The sequence below is a fragment of the Prunus avium genome, chromosome 2 (genome assembly GCF_965620075.1).
Source record: "Prunus avium chromosome 2, drPruAviu1.hap1.1, whole genome shotgun sequence".
Classification (NCBI taxonomy): Eukaryota; Viridiplantae; Streptophyta; class Magnoliopsida; order Rosales; family Rosaceae; genus Prunus; species Prunus avium.
The window spans coordinates 22637812-22657131 of NC_142285.1; the positions used below are offsets into that span (position 1 = coordinate 22637812).

General features: G+C 36.1%; 1 protein-coding gene and 2 long non-coding RNA genes across 10 annotated transcripts; 2 read left to right on the forward strand and 1 right to left on the reverse strand.

Moving 5' to 3' along the window:
* Window positions 1-4321: 4321 nt before the first annotated feature.
* LOC110769036 (uncharacterized) lies at window positions 4322-5569 on the reverse strand. The gene is made up of 3 exons (XR_015833608.1): window positions 5411-5569; window positions 5048-5145; window positions 4322-4913 (listed from the first exon to the last, which is right to left on the reverse strand). It is a non-coding gene; the product is annotated as an uncharacterized LOC110769036 (long non-coding RNA).
* Window positions 5570-6508: 939 nt separating this feature from the next.
* On the forward strand, window positions 6509-7291 carry LOC110769033 (uncharacterized). Of its 2 annotated transcripts, none has more exons than XR_015833568.1 (3): window positions 6509-6606; window positions 6724-6802; window positions 7148-7291. It is a non-coding gene; the product is annotated as an uncharacterized LOC110769033 (long non-coding RNA). The 2 variants fall into 2 exon arrangements; XR_015833569.1 differs by having other exon boundaries at window positions 6519-6610.
* An 817-nt stretch (window positions 7292-8108) lies between these two features.
* Window positions 8109-11660, forward strand: LOC110769032 (pre-mRNA-processing protein 40A-like). Of its 7 annotated transcripts, none has more exons than XR_015834090.1 (12): window positions 8109-8351; window positions 8468-8841; window positions 8935-9000; window positions 9082-9131; window positions 9329-9415; window positions 9526-9560; window positions 9681-9786; window positions 10428-10508; window positions 10597-10689; window positions 10782-10826; window positions 10911-11026; window positions 11151-11660. XR_015834090.1 is itself a non-coding variant. In XM_088249595.1 (12 exons), exons 1-4 carry the CDS (start codon window positions 8265-8267, stop codon window positions 9094-9096), a joined length of 546 nt encoding a protein of 181 aa, XP_088105721.1. In that variant the 5' UTR covers window positions 8113-8264; the 3' UTR covers window positions 9097-9131; window positions 9329-9415; window positions 9526-9560; window positions 9651-9786; window positions 10428-10508; window positions 10597-10689; window positions 10782-10826; window positions 10911-11026; window positions 11151-11660. The 7 variants fall into 7 exon arrangements, 6 of the variants coding, with proteins under 6 accessions (XP_088105721.1, XP_088105719.1, XP_088105718.1 ...); XM_088249595.1 differs by having other exon boundaries at window positions 8113-8355; window positions 9651-9786; XM_088249593.1 differs by having other exon boundaries at window positions 8113-8355; window positions 10782-10835.
* The last annotated feature ends 7660 nt before the right edge of the window (window positions 11661-19320 follow it).

A 19320-nucleotide genomic window follows, 5' to 3' on the forward strand; every position in this document is an offset into this window, starting at 1 on the left:
ACCCGAAGAACGTACCGAGATGACACCGAAATCTCAACAATCGAAACCTAATCCTGTAGCTCTACGTGACACGACTATGCATTTCCAAACTGTCCAAAGTATGGGACAATTCAAGAATTAATTGGACCGTAGTCGTGGTTTACCCACCCATGCGCGGTCCAACTAACCTCGAACGGGAACTAAGCTTTACAAAAAAAAAAATGTATGAAGTTAATTTCAATTAACTTCGTACATCAACGTGCATAACTGAACAACATAATATAAATATAATTTCACAACACAATTTAAACATAATGTAATTAATTTTATATAATACCTTCGCAATCGTTCTCCACCAATCGCTAATCACATATAATATCCCTATATACAACGAAATTAATGGCGTTAGTATGAATTTACAGTAATATTTTTACACTAACAACAAAAAATACATAATCAATGAACTTACCGGAGGCAGAAACAGTTTAACTCATAAACGAAATGAGATTGATGCGTTTGCTTGGCATATGACGTTCGAGATAGAGGGAGAGAGTGGCTGAGGCAAGCTGCAATTTTTTTGCAGTTTGCCTCTGCCATGGCTGAAACTGAATAAGTAATAAACGACGATTTTGCCCGACGGATATCTATTTTCGTCGCGCAAAACCGCAAGACATTGCGCGACAAATAACAATTTTCGTCGCATATTATTTGACGCGCAAACGTATTTGCCGTCCCGCAAAATTCTTTCCCCGGCGCGCATGGTGATGCCGACATCCATTTTTGCGCGACGTATTAAACTTTAACCGTCGCGCATATATCCGTCGCACGAATACAAATCGTCGTCGCGCAAGAATACAATGCATTTGCGCGACGATTTTATCGTCGCGCAACGTTCGTTGCGCAATCATTTTGCGCCAAAGCGATAAACCCGCGGCTTTTTTCCCGCTTTTTTTTTGCGCGACGACGAAAATTGTTTTTGTCGCACATTACACCCTAGCGCGACTAAAATTTTCGTCGCGCAAGTATGAAACACTGTTTGTTTCCCGCTATTTATTATGCGCGAAGTATTATTTTTTTGTCGCGCTAAACATCATAGTGCGACGAATACATCATCATCGCGCAAATAGTTGTCGCGCAAACGTGTTCATTTATACCATTTGAATATTTTGTCCCATTTCTAGATCTCTGAATATTTGTTATTTGCGATTTTTGGGGTATACAATCTCAGAGTACATACAAACACGTTTAACGGTTGGATCGTTGAAATTAGTTTTGTAGAGTTGAATGAACACTTTTTAGTTTCAAAACATATTTCGCGCTGTTCTCTTTGTAGGGAAATTGATAACCCTGAAATTTATTCGTTTGGAGGTTGATAACCATACAAAAAGATTCTCCTCTACCATTCCCATAATTAAAAGGGTATGAATGATGATCTTCACTAAAATCAATGAAAAACATATTATTTAGATGGCAAAATTAAAATTAAGGCTTAGGATTAATGGTTTTGTATATCGTACCTTGCGCGACGGATAGTGTTTTGTCGTGCAAAGATGTCATTTGCGACGAGTTTAGTCGTCGCGCAAAATATCCTAGAGCGACGAATACGTCATCGTCGCGCAAACAGTTGTCGCGCAAACGTGTTCATTTATAACTTTTGAATCTTTTGTCCCATTTCTAGGAGAAATTATACAATAGTACGGTAGTACCACGTGGCAATTGACATGTGGTATTACGTTCCACTGAGCTTGCAACACGTGGATGGTAATAAATCTCTCCGTGACGATGTTTGCCTTCTCCAATCCTCTGTTTCTTTGCTATTCTTCCTAGAGACTGAACTCAAATTTGAAGGCGCCGACTTTGACCCCAAAAAAAAGCTTGAAGGTGCGTACCAGAAAAGGGAAGAAGAAGAAGAAGAAGAAAATGCAAATTAAAAATCTGTGTTCTGTGTAAAGCTCCGATGCAAAACAACGGAGTTACATGATGCAAGAAGCCAAGATTATTTCTTTTAGCGGTTGATTTATTTGAAGCAAACTCTCACTGAAAATTGCCAAAATTTATGAATTTTTTTATATTCTTTCTCCAAGAGAAGGTGTTTTTCAACCCATAATTTTTATTTTATTTTAGAAATCAACCATGATCAACCCATGATCTTTAATGGGTCTTTGTTGAATAATGAATTTGCATGAAATGATGGTGTGATAGACCAACAAAGATTGTGGGTAATGGATTTGTCGGGCAAAGTTCTTCAATTTCTTCATAGATCTCTAATTAATGGGCCTCTTGGAAATTTTGTTATTCTCTCTCTCATAATCTTTGACAGGTAATGGGTGCTCTAAACTTGATATGCACAAGCGATGTGTTCATGGGTAAACTGCCGACTGAAATTTGGAATAGTGTTGAGTTTTCAGAAAACGGGATCTGAGGGCAAAAAGAGAGAAGGAGGAGACGGAGGTTTTGGAGAAACAAACGTCGTTAGAGAGAAATTTATTACATCCACATGTCGCAAGTTCAGTGGAACGTAGTACCACGTGTCAATTGCCACATGGTACTACCGTACTATTGTATAATTTCTCCATTTCTAGATCTCTGAATATTTGTTATTTGCGATTTTTGGGGTATACAATCTCACAGTATATACAAACACGTTTAACGGTTGGATCGTTGAAATTAGTTTTGTAGAGTTGAATGAACACTTTTTAGTTTCAAAACATATTTTGCGCTGTTCTCTTTGTAGGGAAATTGATAACCCTAAAATTTATTCGTATGGAGGTTGATAACCATACAAAATGATTCTCCTCTACCATTCCCATAATTAAAAGGGTATGAATGATGATCTTCACTAAAATCAATGAAAAACATATGATTTAGATGGCAAAATTAAAATTAAGGCTTAGGATTAATGGTTTTGTATATCGTACCTTGCGCGACGGATAGTTTTTTGTCGCGCAAAGATGTCATTTGCGACGAGTTTAGTCGTCGCGCAAGAATTAGGCGCCAGAATATTTGTTCGCGGTTTTTTCCCCTTCTTTTACGCGACGGTCGTTTTTCTGTCGCGCAAAACAACTTTGCGCGACGAAATGTATTGGTCGCTCTATTTTGCGCTACGCATATGATGGTCCGTCGCGCGATGATCTTTTATACGACGAAATTTCTTCGTCGCTCTATTTTGCGCTACGCATATGATTGTCCGTCGCACGATGATCTTTTATGCGACGAAAGTTCTTCGTCGCTCTTGTTAGCGCTACGCATATGATTATTCGTCGCGCGATGATCTTTTATGCAACGATTTGTCCTTCGTCGCGCAAACTATCGTCGCGCAAATAGAAAAATGTAGTAGTGAACTTGCTCTTGTAAAGTAACCCTGCAACGAAAGGTGCCGAAGATCTCCAATACTGCCCCAAAATATTCTATCTTTAGCAATATGGAAAAGTTAAGAAATAAGAAAATCTACCCCGCTTTTGTGCCCTCCATTCTCGTTAGTCTACTCTAATAGTAATAGCTTGATAATCTAGTGCACTGGTCGCTTATTTTGAATGACATCTAAGGTCGATGCCCTTGGAATGGCTGGGACTCTAATGTTGTGACGTGGGGTTCAAAGTGATACCCCTTGGAAAGACATCTTTGAAGGTCGAGACTCTTTTTTCTTTCTGCAGATTCAGTAATGGGAAAAGGGTAAGGTTTTGGGAAGAGAGATGGGTACGTGAAACAGAATTTTCTTATCTTTTGCCTTATTTATACATATTATATAGATATGCGTCTATCGCTTGTTTGTGTTTAGACCCCTCTTTTTTTCCTTTATCTTTTTAGGTTTTAGAGAAATTTTTATGGATGGGAAGTGGGGGAGTTAACCGAGTTCTATTCTAGAAAATGTTGTGTTGGTCCCATCAAGGCATGATAGGAGAATTTGGGAGTTGGATCCTCAAGATCTCTTTCTTGTTATTTTCCTATGCATGGAAACTAATAGACGACTCTCCTCTTTCTTTTTGGTCCCTCCCATGAATTTGGAAGGCCCAAGTACCACAAAAGGCCTGAGTTTCAGCTTGGATTATTGACTGTGACTTGTCCCAGTGGGGTAAACCCTATTCCTCTTTCTCTACTGCTCCATTTTTCAGTTATATACATTATACAATCTCAGTCTGTTGAGTGCGTTTTCACTGCCAATAGTAGCACGCTCACAAACAAACACACCAGTCTCTTGGCCAACTCCTGGCCATGCCAATAAAAAAAGGGCAAACACTTTCATATCAAATTCAAGAATATTAACAAGATTAGCAAAAAGATCGATGACCACAACACAAGCTTCCATTTAGTTTTCGCTAGACAGCAATTTAAGAAGACTAGCAACAAGAACGAACGCTCAAATTCAAACTTTGACAACCATAAAAACTCATCAATCCTCCAAAAAAAGCAATACGAAATGTTGTCGTTCCTGTAGAGGAACTTATTTTACAAACCAAAAAGTAAAATAAAAATATACGTCATTCATAGCAAGAGACACTCCACCCAACCAAAACAAGCAAATAACAATACACGTCAACTCAACCACAATTTATTTTTATAGCGAAGCAGAGCAACACCAAGCACACAAAGGACAGATGAGAACTGTTGAAATTAATTTGGCTTTTTGGGATCGTTGCCACAATTGATAACCCCAACAAACTCGCTGTCTTTTGAATCAATCTTATTGTCTTCAATGTTGCAGCCTGTCCCTTGAACACGGTTGTTGCAGTCGATAACCCCAACATGGTGGCCACCTGAGGCGTTAACTTGATTCCCACAAATGCTCGCGGGCTGAGCGTTGGTTTCATTGGTATTTGCGGCCTCATTTTTTTTGTTTTGTGGGAGCTCTACTTGTTCAGTTCCTTTCCCTGGGCGCAGAAATTTTTTTTCTGCCAACTCCTTGTGCAGTTTTCCAGCTTCATCTAGAGACCCATCTTATATGCAGGCAAGGCAAAGATAAAAATGAAAAGACTCTTTCAATAAGCGGGACTTTGGGTAAAAACATAAATTCCATACTTAGCATAACACACATTAGATATGGTACATAGAAAGAGAGAAGATATGGAACCTTGTTTGAGCGCTTCTTCAGTTCCTTCTTCCGGGGCCTCGATGATTACAGTGGTGCTTGTAGAACCCATCTCCTTGAGCCGTTGTTGAGCTTCCTTTCTAGACCCATTTTATACGGAAAGAATTTTCAAATAAGTGGAGTCAGTTGAAAAACACTCTTTCATTAAAATTGAGATACACCACAACTCAGACGAAAGACTCTTTCCATAAATGGAAGTTACTAATTACACAAACTCGTTAGGCAGACACACAAACACTCTCATAGAATCACATCAAGGGCAACGACGTTGTTTTTCGACCGGAAGACCGAGAGCTAAGATGTTCAATAAAATTAAATTATTAATTATTAAATTATAATACATACCTGCAATTGATATATAAAGGTCAGAAGCAAGTCTTAACCTCTCCGGACAATACTTATGTTCGAGCAATAAGAACTAGATATGCGCTTTGAACGCGTATATATATATATAAATTTTTTTTTTCTAATATAAAGGAACTTTTTTGTGTGGAAAAATTTCAACACAAAATTAAGAGGAATACTCATATGATGAACTTGAAATAGACTAGTCCGATAAAAAATTTCTGTTGATCAAGTAGTTTAGTCAAAAGCAACTTTGGAAAAAATTTCCTAAAGATCAATTAGTCTTGAGAAAGGAACTTTTCTGTGGAAAAAATTTCAACACAAAATTGACAGAACATGTTCCTGAACTTGGAATAAACTAGTCCTGTTCACATTTACTGATGATAAAGTAAAGCAACTTTTGTGTGGAAAAATTTTCCTAATGATAAATTAGTCTAGACAAATTTGGAATTAAAAAAAATAGTACTACACAAAAGTAGTGGAAACTTTTTGTTTCTTCTTCGGTGTTCATGGTCCTTTCACATTATGGTAAGAGAAGATATGAACCCTACTTCCATGTTTTTCTCTTTTGAAAGATATGTGATATTTAATTCATAATATATGTGATATTTAATTCATCATATATGTGATATTTAATTCATAATATATGTGATATTTAATTCATAATTTATGTGATTCCTGATATTTAATTCATATTGATTTTTTTTTTATGAAGGCAAGGCATTCATGAAAGAAAGCAAGACTCAAGTTCAGCATTGATAATAAACTCATATTCATTATTTTTATCTACGGGGTAGGAGAAAATTGGACTTTAGGGTTTTTTTAGAGTAGACAAGGTGAGGGCTCTCACCAATCCCAAGAAAATGGGAAATGTTTGGCCAAAAAGGATTCGGCCATGATGGTAGGGAAAATTCTACAGTGCGCCAGGCGCACTGATGCGCCACTTATTATAGACCATTGGATGAGTAGCTGGGGCATGTGGGGTAATCCAAAGCGTTGATTGTTGGTTACCGGTTAAATTGGTTGCTGTAGGTAAAACCAAATAAAAAATACTTGCTCTCTCAGTAAGAGACATTTCAAGTTTAGGGTTGGGTTTTCATTTCTTTCCCTTCAAGTTCGATTCCTTCCACAGCAGCTCCTCTCCTCCTTCTGCGACGACGAGACGATGCCCGCGACCACATCTCCTCTCCTCTCAAGTAGGTCATGCTCCTTCTTCTCCTTCTTCATTTCGTTCTCCTTTCTAGGGTTTTTGGTCTGGGTATCTTCCTTGTTGCTGCTGCTTCATTGCTGGTTTCTTTGTTTTGTTTTTTTAGGTTTTCATAGTTATGATTTCTCTGTCTCACTCTCATCTGGATCTCTGTGGATGGCTTTCTCTCAACCTCTCTGTGGTAGGTAAGAACTCTAATTTTCTCCCTCTTTTTCTAACTGTGTGATTTAGATGATTCGCATCATAGCAAAAAGTATTTCAACTTTGAATTTTGGTCTAGGCTTTCTAACAAAATGATTTATATGTCCTATTTTAATTTAGGGTTTAATGATTTGTGTATTGAATCGCAAGTCCTTATTTATTTATTTTGGTAATATTTTGGATTTATATAGGAATTTGGTAATTTTTTGAAATTATAATTCTGTTTTTTTTTTCTTTCGAATTGTTCTCTCTCCCACCTCTCCCCTTTCTCCCTCTCAGATATACGTTGCTAATTTCTTACTTTTTTTATTATTTGAATTTGAGGGTAGGAAGCTTGAGAGTTGTTCATTCTTGATAATGATATGGGACTTTAAATTGATGGCCTTGAGACTGCATATTGTTCAAACCAAAAGCACTGGGTTCTTGAAGGAAGATGCTAGACGATGGAGCATCCATTTCAGCCTTGAAGAGATATTGCAAGTTTCTATTTTGTAAACTGTGTGTATTCTATGTTTGATAAAATAATGATCTAGAACTTGAGATAGGATTGAGACATTTATTGTCCTCCACGACAATGGAGCAAATTGGTGTCCATTACAACCCATGAGATCCATGACTTCTTATAATGTATTATTTTTGTGCTTGAGATTTAGTCTGAATTTTAGAGTAATATCTTTAGTTTCTTATGCAGTTTTAGAGATGCTCAACAACAGAGCATAGAATGTAGGTGTTGTAAGTTCTTTGTCCAATCTTCATCTTTGACATGAGTTATGCTATAGAATTTCATTGATAAAGTGACTGAAACTTATTAGTGATCATTCATACATCATTTTCATGTTCATGTTCAAAAGATAAACAATTGATCATTGTCTCTTAATGCGTCTAATTCTTCGACTTTTGAGCCGTCCACCATCACAACTGTGCTCCTCTTTTTCCCAACTTTTTCTCTGCATTCACAAAAACAAAAAAAACAAAAATGCTATCATTGATGTGAATTTATGAATTTGAATTTATCTTCTTTTATGTATGAATTTGAATGTGTGAGATGATTCTCATCTTTGGCAATGTGTGAAATCATTGAACTCTCTGGCCTTCTAGGGGTTGATTTTAGGGAAAATTCTACAGTGGACCTGGCGCATCCATGCGCCAAGTCTTGTTCACCGTTAGATTTTGTTAAAATTTCCTGGGTAAATCCACACCATTGAATGGGATAACCTAAAAACCTGCTCAGCAGGTTGAAAGAAAATTCCCAACCCGTCAAAACCTAAGCCCCCTCTTCACTCACTTCATCTTTCTATCTCTCTCTCTCTGTGATCCCAAACCCTCACTCTCTATCTCATCTAAATCCTTTTTCCTCTTCGTTTTCAGACTTAACGCCTATACTCCTCTCTCTTTCTCTCATCTCAGCCTCCTTCTCTCATGTAGGGCATCAAAGATCTGGCCAAAATGACGCTGGTCATGAATGAGAGCTATGCAGACCGAAGGCTTCCTCACCATCGCAACCCCAAAGAGTTTGTTCCATTGGACCATTTGGCAGGTCAATTTTATGTTTTTCTCTTCCATCAAGATTACTCTCATTAATTTTCCCTTAATATGGATTATTATAATTGATTTTGTATTTAACAAGTTGGTGGGTGCTGGTGTTGCAGATCTTGAGTGGTGTGAAGGAGAATCTGGGTCAAAGTTTTCGAGCCCGGTCACTGAATCTAATAGCCAGGATTCATCACTCATTGCTTTGAAGCTAGGGAGGTTGGCTGATAGCAAAAATGGGCAGAATGGTCAACATTCTAAAGAGAGGTCTACAAGAGCTGGCATTAAGGGTTCATACTCTCACACTCCCACACGGCAAGTCCTTGGTTGTAACATGGATCTTAGCTCCTCAAAGGATTACCACGAGAGGCATATAGTTTGTGATACTCACTCCAAGACTCCTAAAGCGATTGTTAATGGCATTGAAGTTAATGTGACTCCGTCAGAGGAGAAAACAGTTGATGAAGAACCATTGGTGTTTGCCAATAAGCAAGTACACATATTTGATTTTATGCCTTTGTCCAATTTTTCATTGCCGTGCCTGTTCAAAGAATAATATGTGTATAATTATGTTCTCTTTTTGGAGGCAAAAAATGCATTTACAACACTTCTGGAATCTGCAAATGTTCACTCCGATTGGACTTGGGAGCAGGTAGCTTGGCTATTCCATTCGTATTATCACCATCTTTTGTTGTTGAAGAGTCTTCTAACAGTTTTTGAAATGTTATATCAGACAATAGTGCGTTGAAAACTCTAGGTGAGAGGAAGCAAGCATTTAATGAGGTAATCTTATTAATGATTTCTTAACTGCTTTAGAGTCTTGGTCGTTCTTTTGTTTATTTGCACAATTCAAGACTACTTTTATTTCATTAGAATTGTGCACTGCTCAATGACTCCCCCCCTAATTAATATTCATGATTTTTATCAAGAATATTTCGCATCATTTTCTGACCTAAAACTAATGAGATTTATTAATTTAGTACTTGGGTCAAAGGAAAAAACTGGAGAATGAAGAGAGGCGCATGAGGCAGAAAAAAGCTCGGGAAGAATTTTCAAAAATGTTTCAAGTATGTTGCTTTCTAGTCATAATTGGTTACTGCATTTTTCTTTAATAATTTTATAATACATCATGCCTTTATCTTAACAAAAAAGTTTGTATTTTGATATTTTTCTGAAGGAGTCCAAGGAACTTACGTCAGCAACCAGATGGAGGTTTACTCCTCTCTGTTCTATGAATAGTGTGATTTTGAGTTTAGTCTTTTTGATGTATTTTATGACTGGGAAGCATGCAAAATGTTTTAGATGTTCTGACTGATGTATTGGCCTGATCAGCAAAGCTCTCAGTATGTTTGAAAATGATGAACGATTCAAGGTTGTAGAATGAGCGAGGGACCGGGAAGATCTTTATGAGAGCTACATTGTAGAATTGGAGAGGAAGGTAACAATTTGCCTTTCATTTTTCATTTTCTGACTTATGCTATGCACCATTTGTAGATATCGTATTGTAAATTAGGGCCTTATATTTGACTCCTGATGTTATTAGAAAAGATTTTTGGTATCAAGTAGATAGGATTGAGAATTGCCTCTACATGCTTTAAACATGAATTATGTTGAAGAACCACCAATTGGACTGGTGGTATTGGCTTATTGGCTTGCTGTCTCACTTATTGTCCAGTTCTCCACTTGTTCTAACTCCCTTCAATTTGTGGATTTGTTTAAATTTGCATTTTCCAACTGTTGAATTTTCTTTGGTAAAACCGCCTTAAATGGTATCCTCATTTTCATTGCCCTTTAGGTGTACAAAACTCCATGGGGTGCTCATGTTACTTAATATAGATGTTGACACTTCCTAGATTGTAGGGAATATAAACTGACAGAAAAGAATACAATTTTGAGTTCTTTTCTCAAACAAAAGCAATAAAAAAACTACTGAGATACATTTATCTTTTAGAGTGAATTTATTGCCATGTATTAGTATTCCATTGTCATTCTCGTTTGGAGTGGGAAGATTAAAATTAGTGGTCTCATGTCACAGAGGATGCCTTTTCTTACTACCTAGGTTTCGATTCTTATATGCAGGAAAAAGAAAAGGCGGCTGAAGAGCATAAGCAGAATATCGCATAGTATAGAAAATTCCTGGAATCTTGTGACTTTATTAAGGTAAGCCTTGTAAAAGGAACGTGTACATGTATTTTATTATGACTGGTTTTATCTATTACCTTTTGTCATGATCATCATTCATTTGCAGGTGAACAGCCAGTGGCGGAAAGTTCAAGATCGCTGAGAGGATGATGAGAGATGCTTGCATCTTGAAAAACTTGACAGGTTGCTCATTTTCCAGGTAGATCACATAATCTATGTTCAATCATGTGTGTGAGAAGATTGGTTGTGTTCATGTACCAGAACTATATGATGTTTTTTTTGTTGTTGCAGGACTATATTTGCGACCTTGAGAAGGAAGAAGAGGAGCAAAATAAGGTACAAAAGGTATAATCCATATAAATGATAATTTATCTTTCTTCTAGTTCAATATTCTTATCTTTGTGTTTCGCTAAATTTAAGGAACAATTGTTGCGGGTTGAGAGGAAAACCGCGATGAGTTTCGAAAGCTGATGGAAGAACATGTTGCCGACGGTACTCTTACAGCTAAAACTCACTGGCTCGATTACTGCATGAAGGTGCTCAACTCTAGTTGTTGTGGAGATAATATATGAAGAAGAGCTGCATAGTAAATCAAAAGACAAATGTTTGATTGCTTCTGCATCTGAAGCACTTTTGATAAGTGTTGTCTTTGGATTGTAGGTTAAAGACCTGTCTTCGTATGAAGCTGTTGCATCTAATACCTCTGGTTCAACACCAAAAGAATTGTTTGAGGATGTTGCTGAAGAATTAGAGAAACAGGTGTGTAACCTAGCATCTTATACCATCATGTCTTGATCCATTAATCATCTGTATTTTAGCTAATGTTGAGAATAGAATCCGACATTGTGAATGTAAATATAATGTGATTTGTCAATACAATTGGCAAACAGGTAGTGCCATTTGCATTCCAGTCGTGCAATTGACAAAGAAAGTAGTCTCATTTGCAATCCAGTTGAGCAATTGCCATTATATGTGCTCAATTAATTGAAAATGTAAATACAATATGTGATTTGTCAATGCAATTGACAAACATGTAGTGTAATTTGCATTCTAGTCAAGCAATTGACAATCAAAGTAGTCTCATTTGCATTCCAGTTGCCCAATTGTCATTATCTGTGCACAATTATGAAACGTAAAATTTCTCACTAATGATAAATCCTTTATAATTAATTGTATGTTCAAAAGGTTGTAATCTATGTGCAAAATCCTTCATATTAAGGATAAGCTTATTTCCGAAAAAAAACATTTGAATTGATTAAGGGTAAAATAAATATAAGTTATAACAAATGGAAAGTATTAGGTCATACGGATCGACATAAATTAAGTTACAAAGTATTAGAATTTCACATATTAACTTTTATTGTTAAGAATTATTATTTTTTGGTTAAATCATGTCTCACTTTTAAATAATGATGGAAATTTGTCTCACGTTTGGCCTTTGATATAAAAAAAATTAAAAAAAGTCTGCTTTACCATTCCAATTTGTGAAAATCGAGTGCCTGATTGGCAATTAAACTCATGGTTTTATAAGATTTTGCATAAACTTTACAAGGTTTCGGACCTTGCATGCCCCAACTATGATAAAATAAGTCCTTGATTTTGTAAATCCTTGTTTTTACAAGAATGAGGAGCAATTTTACTTGTTCAAAGCCCAACAATTAATGAATATTGTAATGGAGATCATTTTTATTGTAAATTACGCTATTACAATATTATCGATGAAAGTGAACTTTAAAACGATGCCAAAGCTTGTAAATTTTAACCTAAATCTTGTAATTTACAAGATTAGGGATAAATTTTACAATGTTATAGAACAGTGATGTGCCCAACACTCTAATAAATTTTACCCTCATTCCTTAATCTTGTAAAACATTTTTTACTAGAATAATGACCCATTTTACATTGCTAAGGTCCACCATTACAAGAATAATGACCCATTTTTATATGTTTATCTTGAAAATACAAAATTGAGGACCTTTTTTTTTTTTACAATATTATGGATCTTAGTATTCCATAAACTTGTAAAATGTATCCATAAACTTGTAATATCATAAATAGAAATGATCTCTATTACAATATTAGAGATAAACTTTACAATGTTATGGAACGGTTAAGTCCTAAACACTATTAAACATGGATGCAATTATATTTTCCTCGGATTTTTGGTCGAAATTATATTTTCCTTGTGAATGTTGTCATATAATACTACTTCTTCGAACAGCGAGGCAACGTTTGGAATCCCAATATGCAACTGCCAATTTACGGAACAAATTTTGCACTTTTGCGTTGTTAGTATGAGAATACCAAAATTCATAATCAATAAATAAAGAATTCTCATTTGCATTCCAATCGTGCAAAGGCTGTGACACCTATTGAACTTATAGGAAAATTCTACAATGGGCGTGGTGTATCCATGCGCCCAAAATATCAGCCATTGGATGAGTAAGTGGAGATGAGGGTTAAATCCACACCATTGAATGCTGGTAACCTGTTAAAAGGGTTGGTGTAGGTAAAAGTGAATGAAATAAAAATTATCCTTGTCCACACTTGAGTTCCCAAATACCAGCAATATAACATTTTGCTATATTGATCTGCTCAAAGAAAACCAGCTATTTCTATGGGTAATTTTCCCTCTATGAAATCAAGTAATTATGTTATGAAAAGAAAACCAGAAAAACTAAGCAGAAATTAATGCAGCACAGGAAGAAACTAAGCAGAAGTAAATGGGTTTTTGATTTGCTGAACAAGCATAATGCAATTGACAAATAGTGAGTTGGAAATTGAACAAGCATAACGCAATTGACAAACAGTAAGTTGGAAATTAAACAAGAATAATACAATTGACAAACAGTTAGTTTATAATTAAACAAAAAGAATACAATTGACAAACCGTAAGTTTGAAATTGCAAACATGCATGCATGCCTTTTTTCAACCCTTTTGGCTTGGTTTTCCATAGGATTTCAATTCCCTTTTGAAATAGTTTTGTAACCCCAAAGCTTATGTAACTTGTTTGATGCTATAAACGTATTATATAATGATGTCAAATATGATCGTGTATTGTTGTACGTGAATGGATTGAATGAGTTAATTTGAAAGGAAGTGACCATAAGATGGAAAGGGCACTGATAGATTGGGTCGCTTAGGAGGAAACGAAAATAACTCAATTGACAAACAGTGCGTTGAGAATTGAATAAACAGAATGCAATTGACAAACAGTGAGTTAGAAATTGAACAAGTATAATGCAATTGACAAACCGTCTGTTTGAAATTGCAAACGTGCATGCATGCCTATTTTCTTAACGTTTGGCTTCGTTTTCCACAGGATTTCACTTCCCATTTACGATATTACAATAGGAAGGACTTGTATTACACTGTTGGACATTTGTGTTCCATTATATTATAAAATCAATTCTTAATCATGTAATATCGTAATTTTCAAAAAAAGAACATATAGTACAATATTAGGTAAAGTGGAACATTCGGAAGTTAAATTAGGTCCCTATACTTGTAAATACGGATGTTTACAATATTAAGGTCTCATATTACTCTGTTTTGGACAGCTGTGTTCCGTAGAATTGTAAAACCCATCCGTAATCTTGTAATATCGTAATTTACAAGGATAAAGACATCTAGTATAATATTAAGGTAACTAGGGATATTAGGAAAGTAAATTGAGTCCTTATACGTGTAAACACAAATGTTTACTATATTAAGGTATCGTATTACTCTGTTTAGGACAGTCATGTTTCACAAGATTGTAAAATGCATCCTTAATCTTGTAATATCGAAATTTACAAAGATAAAAATATGTAGTACAATATTAGGGTAAATGGGAACATTCGGATGGTAAATTGGGTCCTTATACTTGTAAACTCGGATGTTTACAATACTAAGGTCTTGTATTACTCTTTTATGGATAGTTATATTCCAGAACATTGTAAAACCCATCCTTAATCTTGTAATATCGTAATTTACAAGGATAAAGACATCTAGTACAATATTAAGGTAACTAGGGACATTAGGAAAGTAAATTGTGTCCTTATACGTGTAAACACAAATGTTTACATGATTAAGGTATCGTATTACTCTGTTTAGGACAGTCATGTTCCACAAGATTGTAAAATGCATCCTTAATCTTGTAATATCGAAATTTACAAAGATAAAGACATGTAGTACAATATTAGGGTAAATGGGAACATTCGGATGGTAAATTGGGTCCTTATACTTGTAAACTCGGATGTTTACAATACTAAGGTCTTGTATTACTCTTTTATGGATAGTTATGTTCCAGAACATTGTAAAACCCATCCTTAATCTTGTAATATTGTAATTTACAAAGAGAAGGACGTCTAGTACAATATTAAGGTAACTAGGGACATTAGGAAAGTAAATTGAGTCCTTATACGTGTAAACACAAATGTTTACTATATTAAGGTCTTGTTTTACTCGGTTTTGGACAGTTATGTTCCATATGATTGTAAAATGCATCATTAATCTTGTAATATCGTAATTTACAAAGATAAAGACATGTAGTACAATATTAGGGTAAATGGGAACATTCGGATGGTAAATTGGGTCCTTATACTTGTAAACTCGGATGTTTACAATACTAAGGTCTTGTATTACTCTTTTATGGATAGTTATATTCCAGAACATTGTAAAACTCATCCTTAATCTTGTAACATCGTAATTTACAAAGAGAAGGACGTCTAGTACAATATTAAGGTAACTAGGGACATTAGGAAAGTAAATTGAGTCCTTATGCGTGTAAACACAAACGTTTACTATATTAAGGTCTTGTTTTACTCGGTTTTGGACAGTTATGTTCCATGTGATTGTAAAATGCATCCTTAATCTTGTAATATCGAAATTTACAAAGATAAAGACATGTAATACAATATTAGGGTAAATGGGAACATTCGGATGGTAAATTGGGTCCTTATACTTGTAAACTCGGATGTTTACAATACTAAGATCTTGTATTACTCTTTTATGGATAGTTATATTCCAGAACATTGTAAAACCCATCCTTAATCTTGTAATATCGTAATTTACAAAGAGAAGGACGTTTAGTACAATATTAAGGTAACTAGGGACATTAGGAAAGTAAATTGAGTCCTTATACGTGTAAACACAAACTTTTACTATATTAAAGTCTTGTTTTACTCGGTTTTGGACAGTTATGTTCCATTTGATTGTAAAATGCATCCTTAATCTTGTAATATCGTAATTTACAAAGATAAAGACATGTAGTTCAATATTAGGGTAAATGGGAACATTCGGATTGGGTCCTTATACTTGTAAACTCGGATGTTTACAATACTATGGATTAGGTGAACCCTAATGTTGTAATCATAGTTCAAAAACTTGTAAACAGCTACCCAAATCTTGTAACTTATAAGTTTTAGGATCCTCTTACAATGTTATGGTACTCTCATATCCAAACTACTGTAAATCACTATCCAATCATATGCCAATTGCCAAACAGGAAGGGCATAATTGCATGACCATTATGCAATTGTATTTTCAAAAAGTGGAAACTTGATAACTTGTATAACCGATAACCAATTTTTTTAAAAATCTGGGAGCATCATAAAGGACAAATGGTGCATGGGTGCACCTGGTGCACTGTAGAAGGTGCCATGATGGTAGATGCCACCGAGGAAGATCCGACAGAAGAATTGGCATATGGAGAATTGGGTGATGAGGACTTTGTGGGCCCGAGCCAAAGGAAGACCTTGCCGAAGAAAATGAGGCTGAGGCTGAGAGAGAATGACCATCAGTACCAAATAAGATAGATGTTAACATGGTACGTAGTAGTCTTACTTTTAGAATTCTTAGCCCCAGAAGGACAAAATGACTATCCTTTTTGGTCATTTTATATTAGGGTAAATCAGTAATTCAATATATATTTTTGTAGTAGGGTGTACTCAGTTAATTTTAGTGTTCGTTTAGCAGCACTCTTAATATCATACCTATATATTTATTGATACTAATAAATGAAAATTGGGTTTTTATTCAACAACTATAATAGGAGAGCTTTTCAAAACATTTTGTGTATTGACCAAGTATATTTTGAAATGCCCTTATAATTTAGGTTAATATTACATGGGGTCATACGATTCCACACGAAAGTGGATTATACCAAATTTTCTAAAAAGAAGAAGAAAAAAACTATACAACGTACAACCGACTCTTATTCATATCACTATGTGGAAAAAGATAATTGAAGAAAAAATTCAGTGGTCCAAGTAAACAAGTGATAAATCAATGAATATTGGGAAATTAATGGATGAGATCGAAGACTTGTGACTTAGACTTGATATGGACCATATGGTGATTTGCCCTTCAATGCTACTATTGAGTTAGACTTGATATGGTGATTTGTCTTCCAACACATGCCCCAACTGACTTGCAGGTTTTGACTTGGTAAGGTGCCTTCCTGTGTCCAATCAACCATTGGCTTTGCATCCCATCCCCCTAGGCACAAGCTACAAATATCTTCTTGCAAATGTGGACATGACTTAAGTGAAACATATGGAAATATCTCTACCCAACCCAATATTAATAAGTAAATTTAGGTTCTAGCCACAAAAAAACTTTCACTTTTGGAAAAGCCAAAACTTTTCCATAAAAGACAGAAAAACCCCTCGATTTTCAAACCAAAGAATAAAAATGACCTGCTAAAGAAAATTCCTAATACTTTGGATTCAAATCTCTTTATTATGGAGGTAATCATAATGTTTGTGCCTAATAAATCACGGCCACAAATTGGCCGAAGGAGCCCCTTGTCTCGGCCTTGTCTCTTTCTCGAGAAGCCAAAGCGCGGCGTTTCGCCAAGATGTTTAACCTTCTTGAAAACTAAGGAAAAATGCTAAAGCATGATCATCTCGGCCACGATCATAGGCCGAGGCCGAGGCCGAGCAAAATCACGGTCAAAGGTGCTAAAAGTCAGATCATCACGTGATAGCAAGGTCCCATGCTTCATTTAATGAAGCAATGCCTCTGTTTATTACAGCAAACCCACTGACCACGAATAAATATTTAATGCACGAGGGAAGGTGGGAAGTGACTGGAGTCAGGATTTGAAGAAGGAGATCAGAATGATTAGACGCCAACATTCTCACAAGGCTCTTTGCAGCTTGAGAGATTAGGTGACCAGCCATCAGAGCAATAAATGCATCTCCATGGCCAGAAGTGTAGAACCCACGATCAGGGCGGCGGCCGAGATTCACCGGGATTCATGGGGTCACACCACCATGCTTCACGATCCCAAATGTCGATTAGACTACCCACTTGCGCCAATCAGGCTCCACCATGCAGATTTTCAGCCTCGATTACCCCTCCAGGAACTCTGCCTATAAATACAAGACTCAAGACCACTTTCAAAGGGTTCAACACCAAAACAAAAGCCTCCCACGGAGCAATTTATATTTTCCTGTAATGCACTTTCAATATCTTTACTTGCTTTCCTAGGAGTAGTGTTAGGTTGTAAGGAAAATCCATTCATCAATATATCATACGACCCTTGATTTTCAAGGCGCCGCAGCACCATCTTTGTTATTCGTTCATTCACCCCATATATCATACGACCGTCGCTCGCTGAGCAACGCGCCGGAGCACCGCCCTAAACCCACCATCAACACCACAACTAAACGGCCTTGTAGCTCAGGCCGTGAACCTAACGGCCGAGATTAGTTCCTCTCTCGGCCACAATCGTTTGATTAGAAGTTAAGTCCAAACAGGCGCATCATTTCAACACTTCCATCCAAATCACACATCGACGCACGGTAGATCGTGCTGGCACGTCCGCGCACAACCGCACCGCATCCAAAAGCAAGAAGCCGCGTGTCAACGCATATCCCCTCGGTCCGGAACTCCAGGCCGTCAGATTTGCGCGGCAGACACATAACTTACAGAAACCAAATTAATTATGATACACGAGCTAAAAAGTAAGATGCAAGAATAACAATTACCGAAACCAAATTAATTAGGATGGCATGGATGAAATGAATGATGATCACAATACTTAAATTAATATTCCACTACTTTAATTCTTAACAGCAACCAAATTGATTTTTGTCAATTGTATGCATGTTTTTTTATTTTGTTTCCCCATTGTTCGTTCTTTGAAGGGTTTTGCTTCTTATCACCCTGTTATTTTAATTTTAATTTTTTGTTTCTTAATGTTATACGAAGTTTAGGTTTTTTCCACTTAAGAGTTGAGGGTGGGTCCAACAAAAAATAAAAATCTAGGGTGGCGTCTTGTAACCTGTAATGAGGAGAACTCTCTAGTTATAGTTTACAAAAAGGAAAAAGGACTTAGAAAAAGGTCCAATTTCACTTATCTCATCAGAAGTGGACTATGCCAAATTTTCTGAAAAGAAGAAGAAAAAAACTATACAACGTACAACCGACTCTTATTCACGTCACTATGTGGAAAAAGATAATTGAAGAAACATTTGTCAGTGGTCCAAGTAAACAAATAAGAAATCAATGAATATTGGGGAAATTAATGGATGAGATCGAAGACTTGTGACTTAGATTTGGTATGGTGATTTGCCTTTCAACCAACTATTGACTTAGACTTAATATGGTGATTTGTCTTCCAACGTGTGCCCCAACTTGCAGGTATTAACTCGGCTTGACTTGGTAAGGTGCCTTCCCGTGTCCACTCAACCATTGGCTTTGCATCCCATCCCCTTGGACACAAGCTACAAATATCTTCTTGAAAATGTGGACTAGACTTAAGTGAAACATATGGAAATATCTCAGCCCAACCCAATATTAATATAATACCTATATATTCATTGATACTGATAAATGAAA

What these genes read in the sequence shown, in the direction of transcription:
- LOC110769032 (XM_088249595.1), top strand. Translation starts at nt 8,265, where the DNA reads ATGACGCTGGTCATGAATGAGAGCTATGCAGACCGAAGGCTTCCTCAC. An exon ending in TCCATTGGACCATTTGGCAG is followed by an intron (nt 8,356 to 8,467) that starts GTCAATTTTATG and finishes CTGGTGTTGCAG; the next exon opens with ATCTTGAGTGGTGTGAAGGA. An exon ending in TGGTGTTTGCCAATAAGCAA is followed by an intron (nt 8,842 to 8,934) that starts GTACACATATTT and finishes CTCTTTTTGGAG; the next exon opens with GCAAAAAATGCATTTACAAC.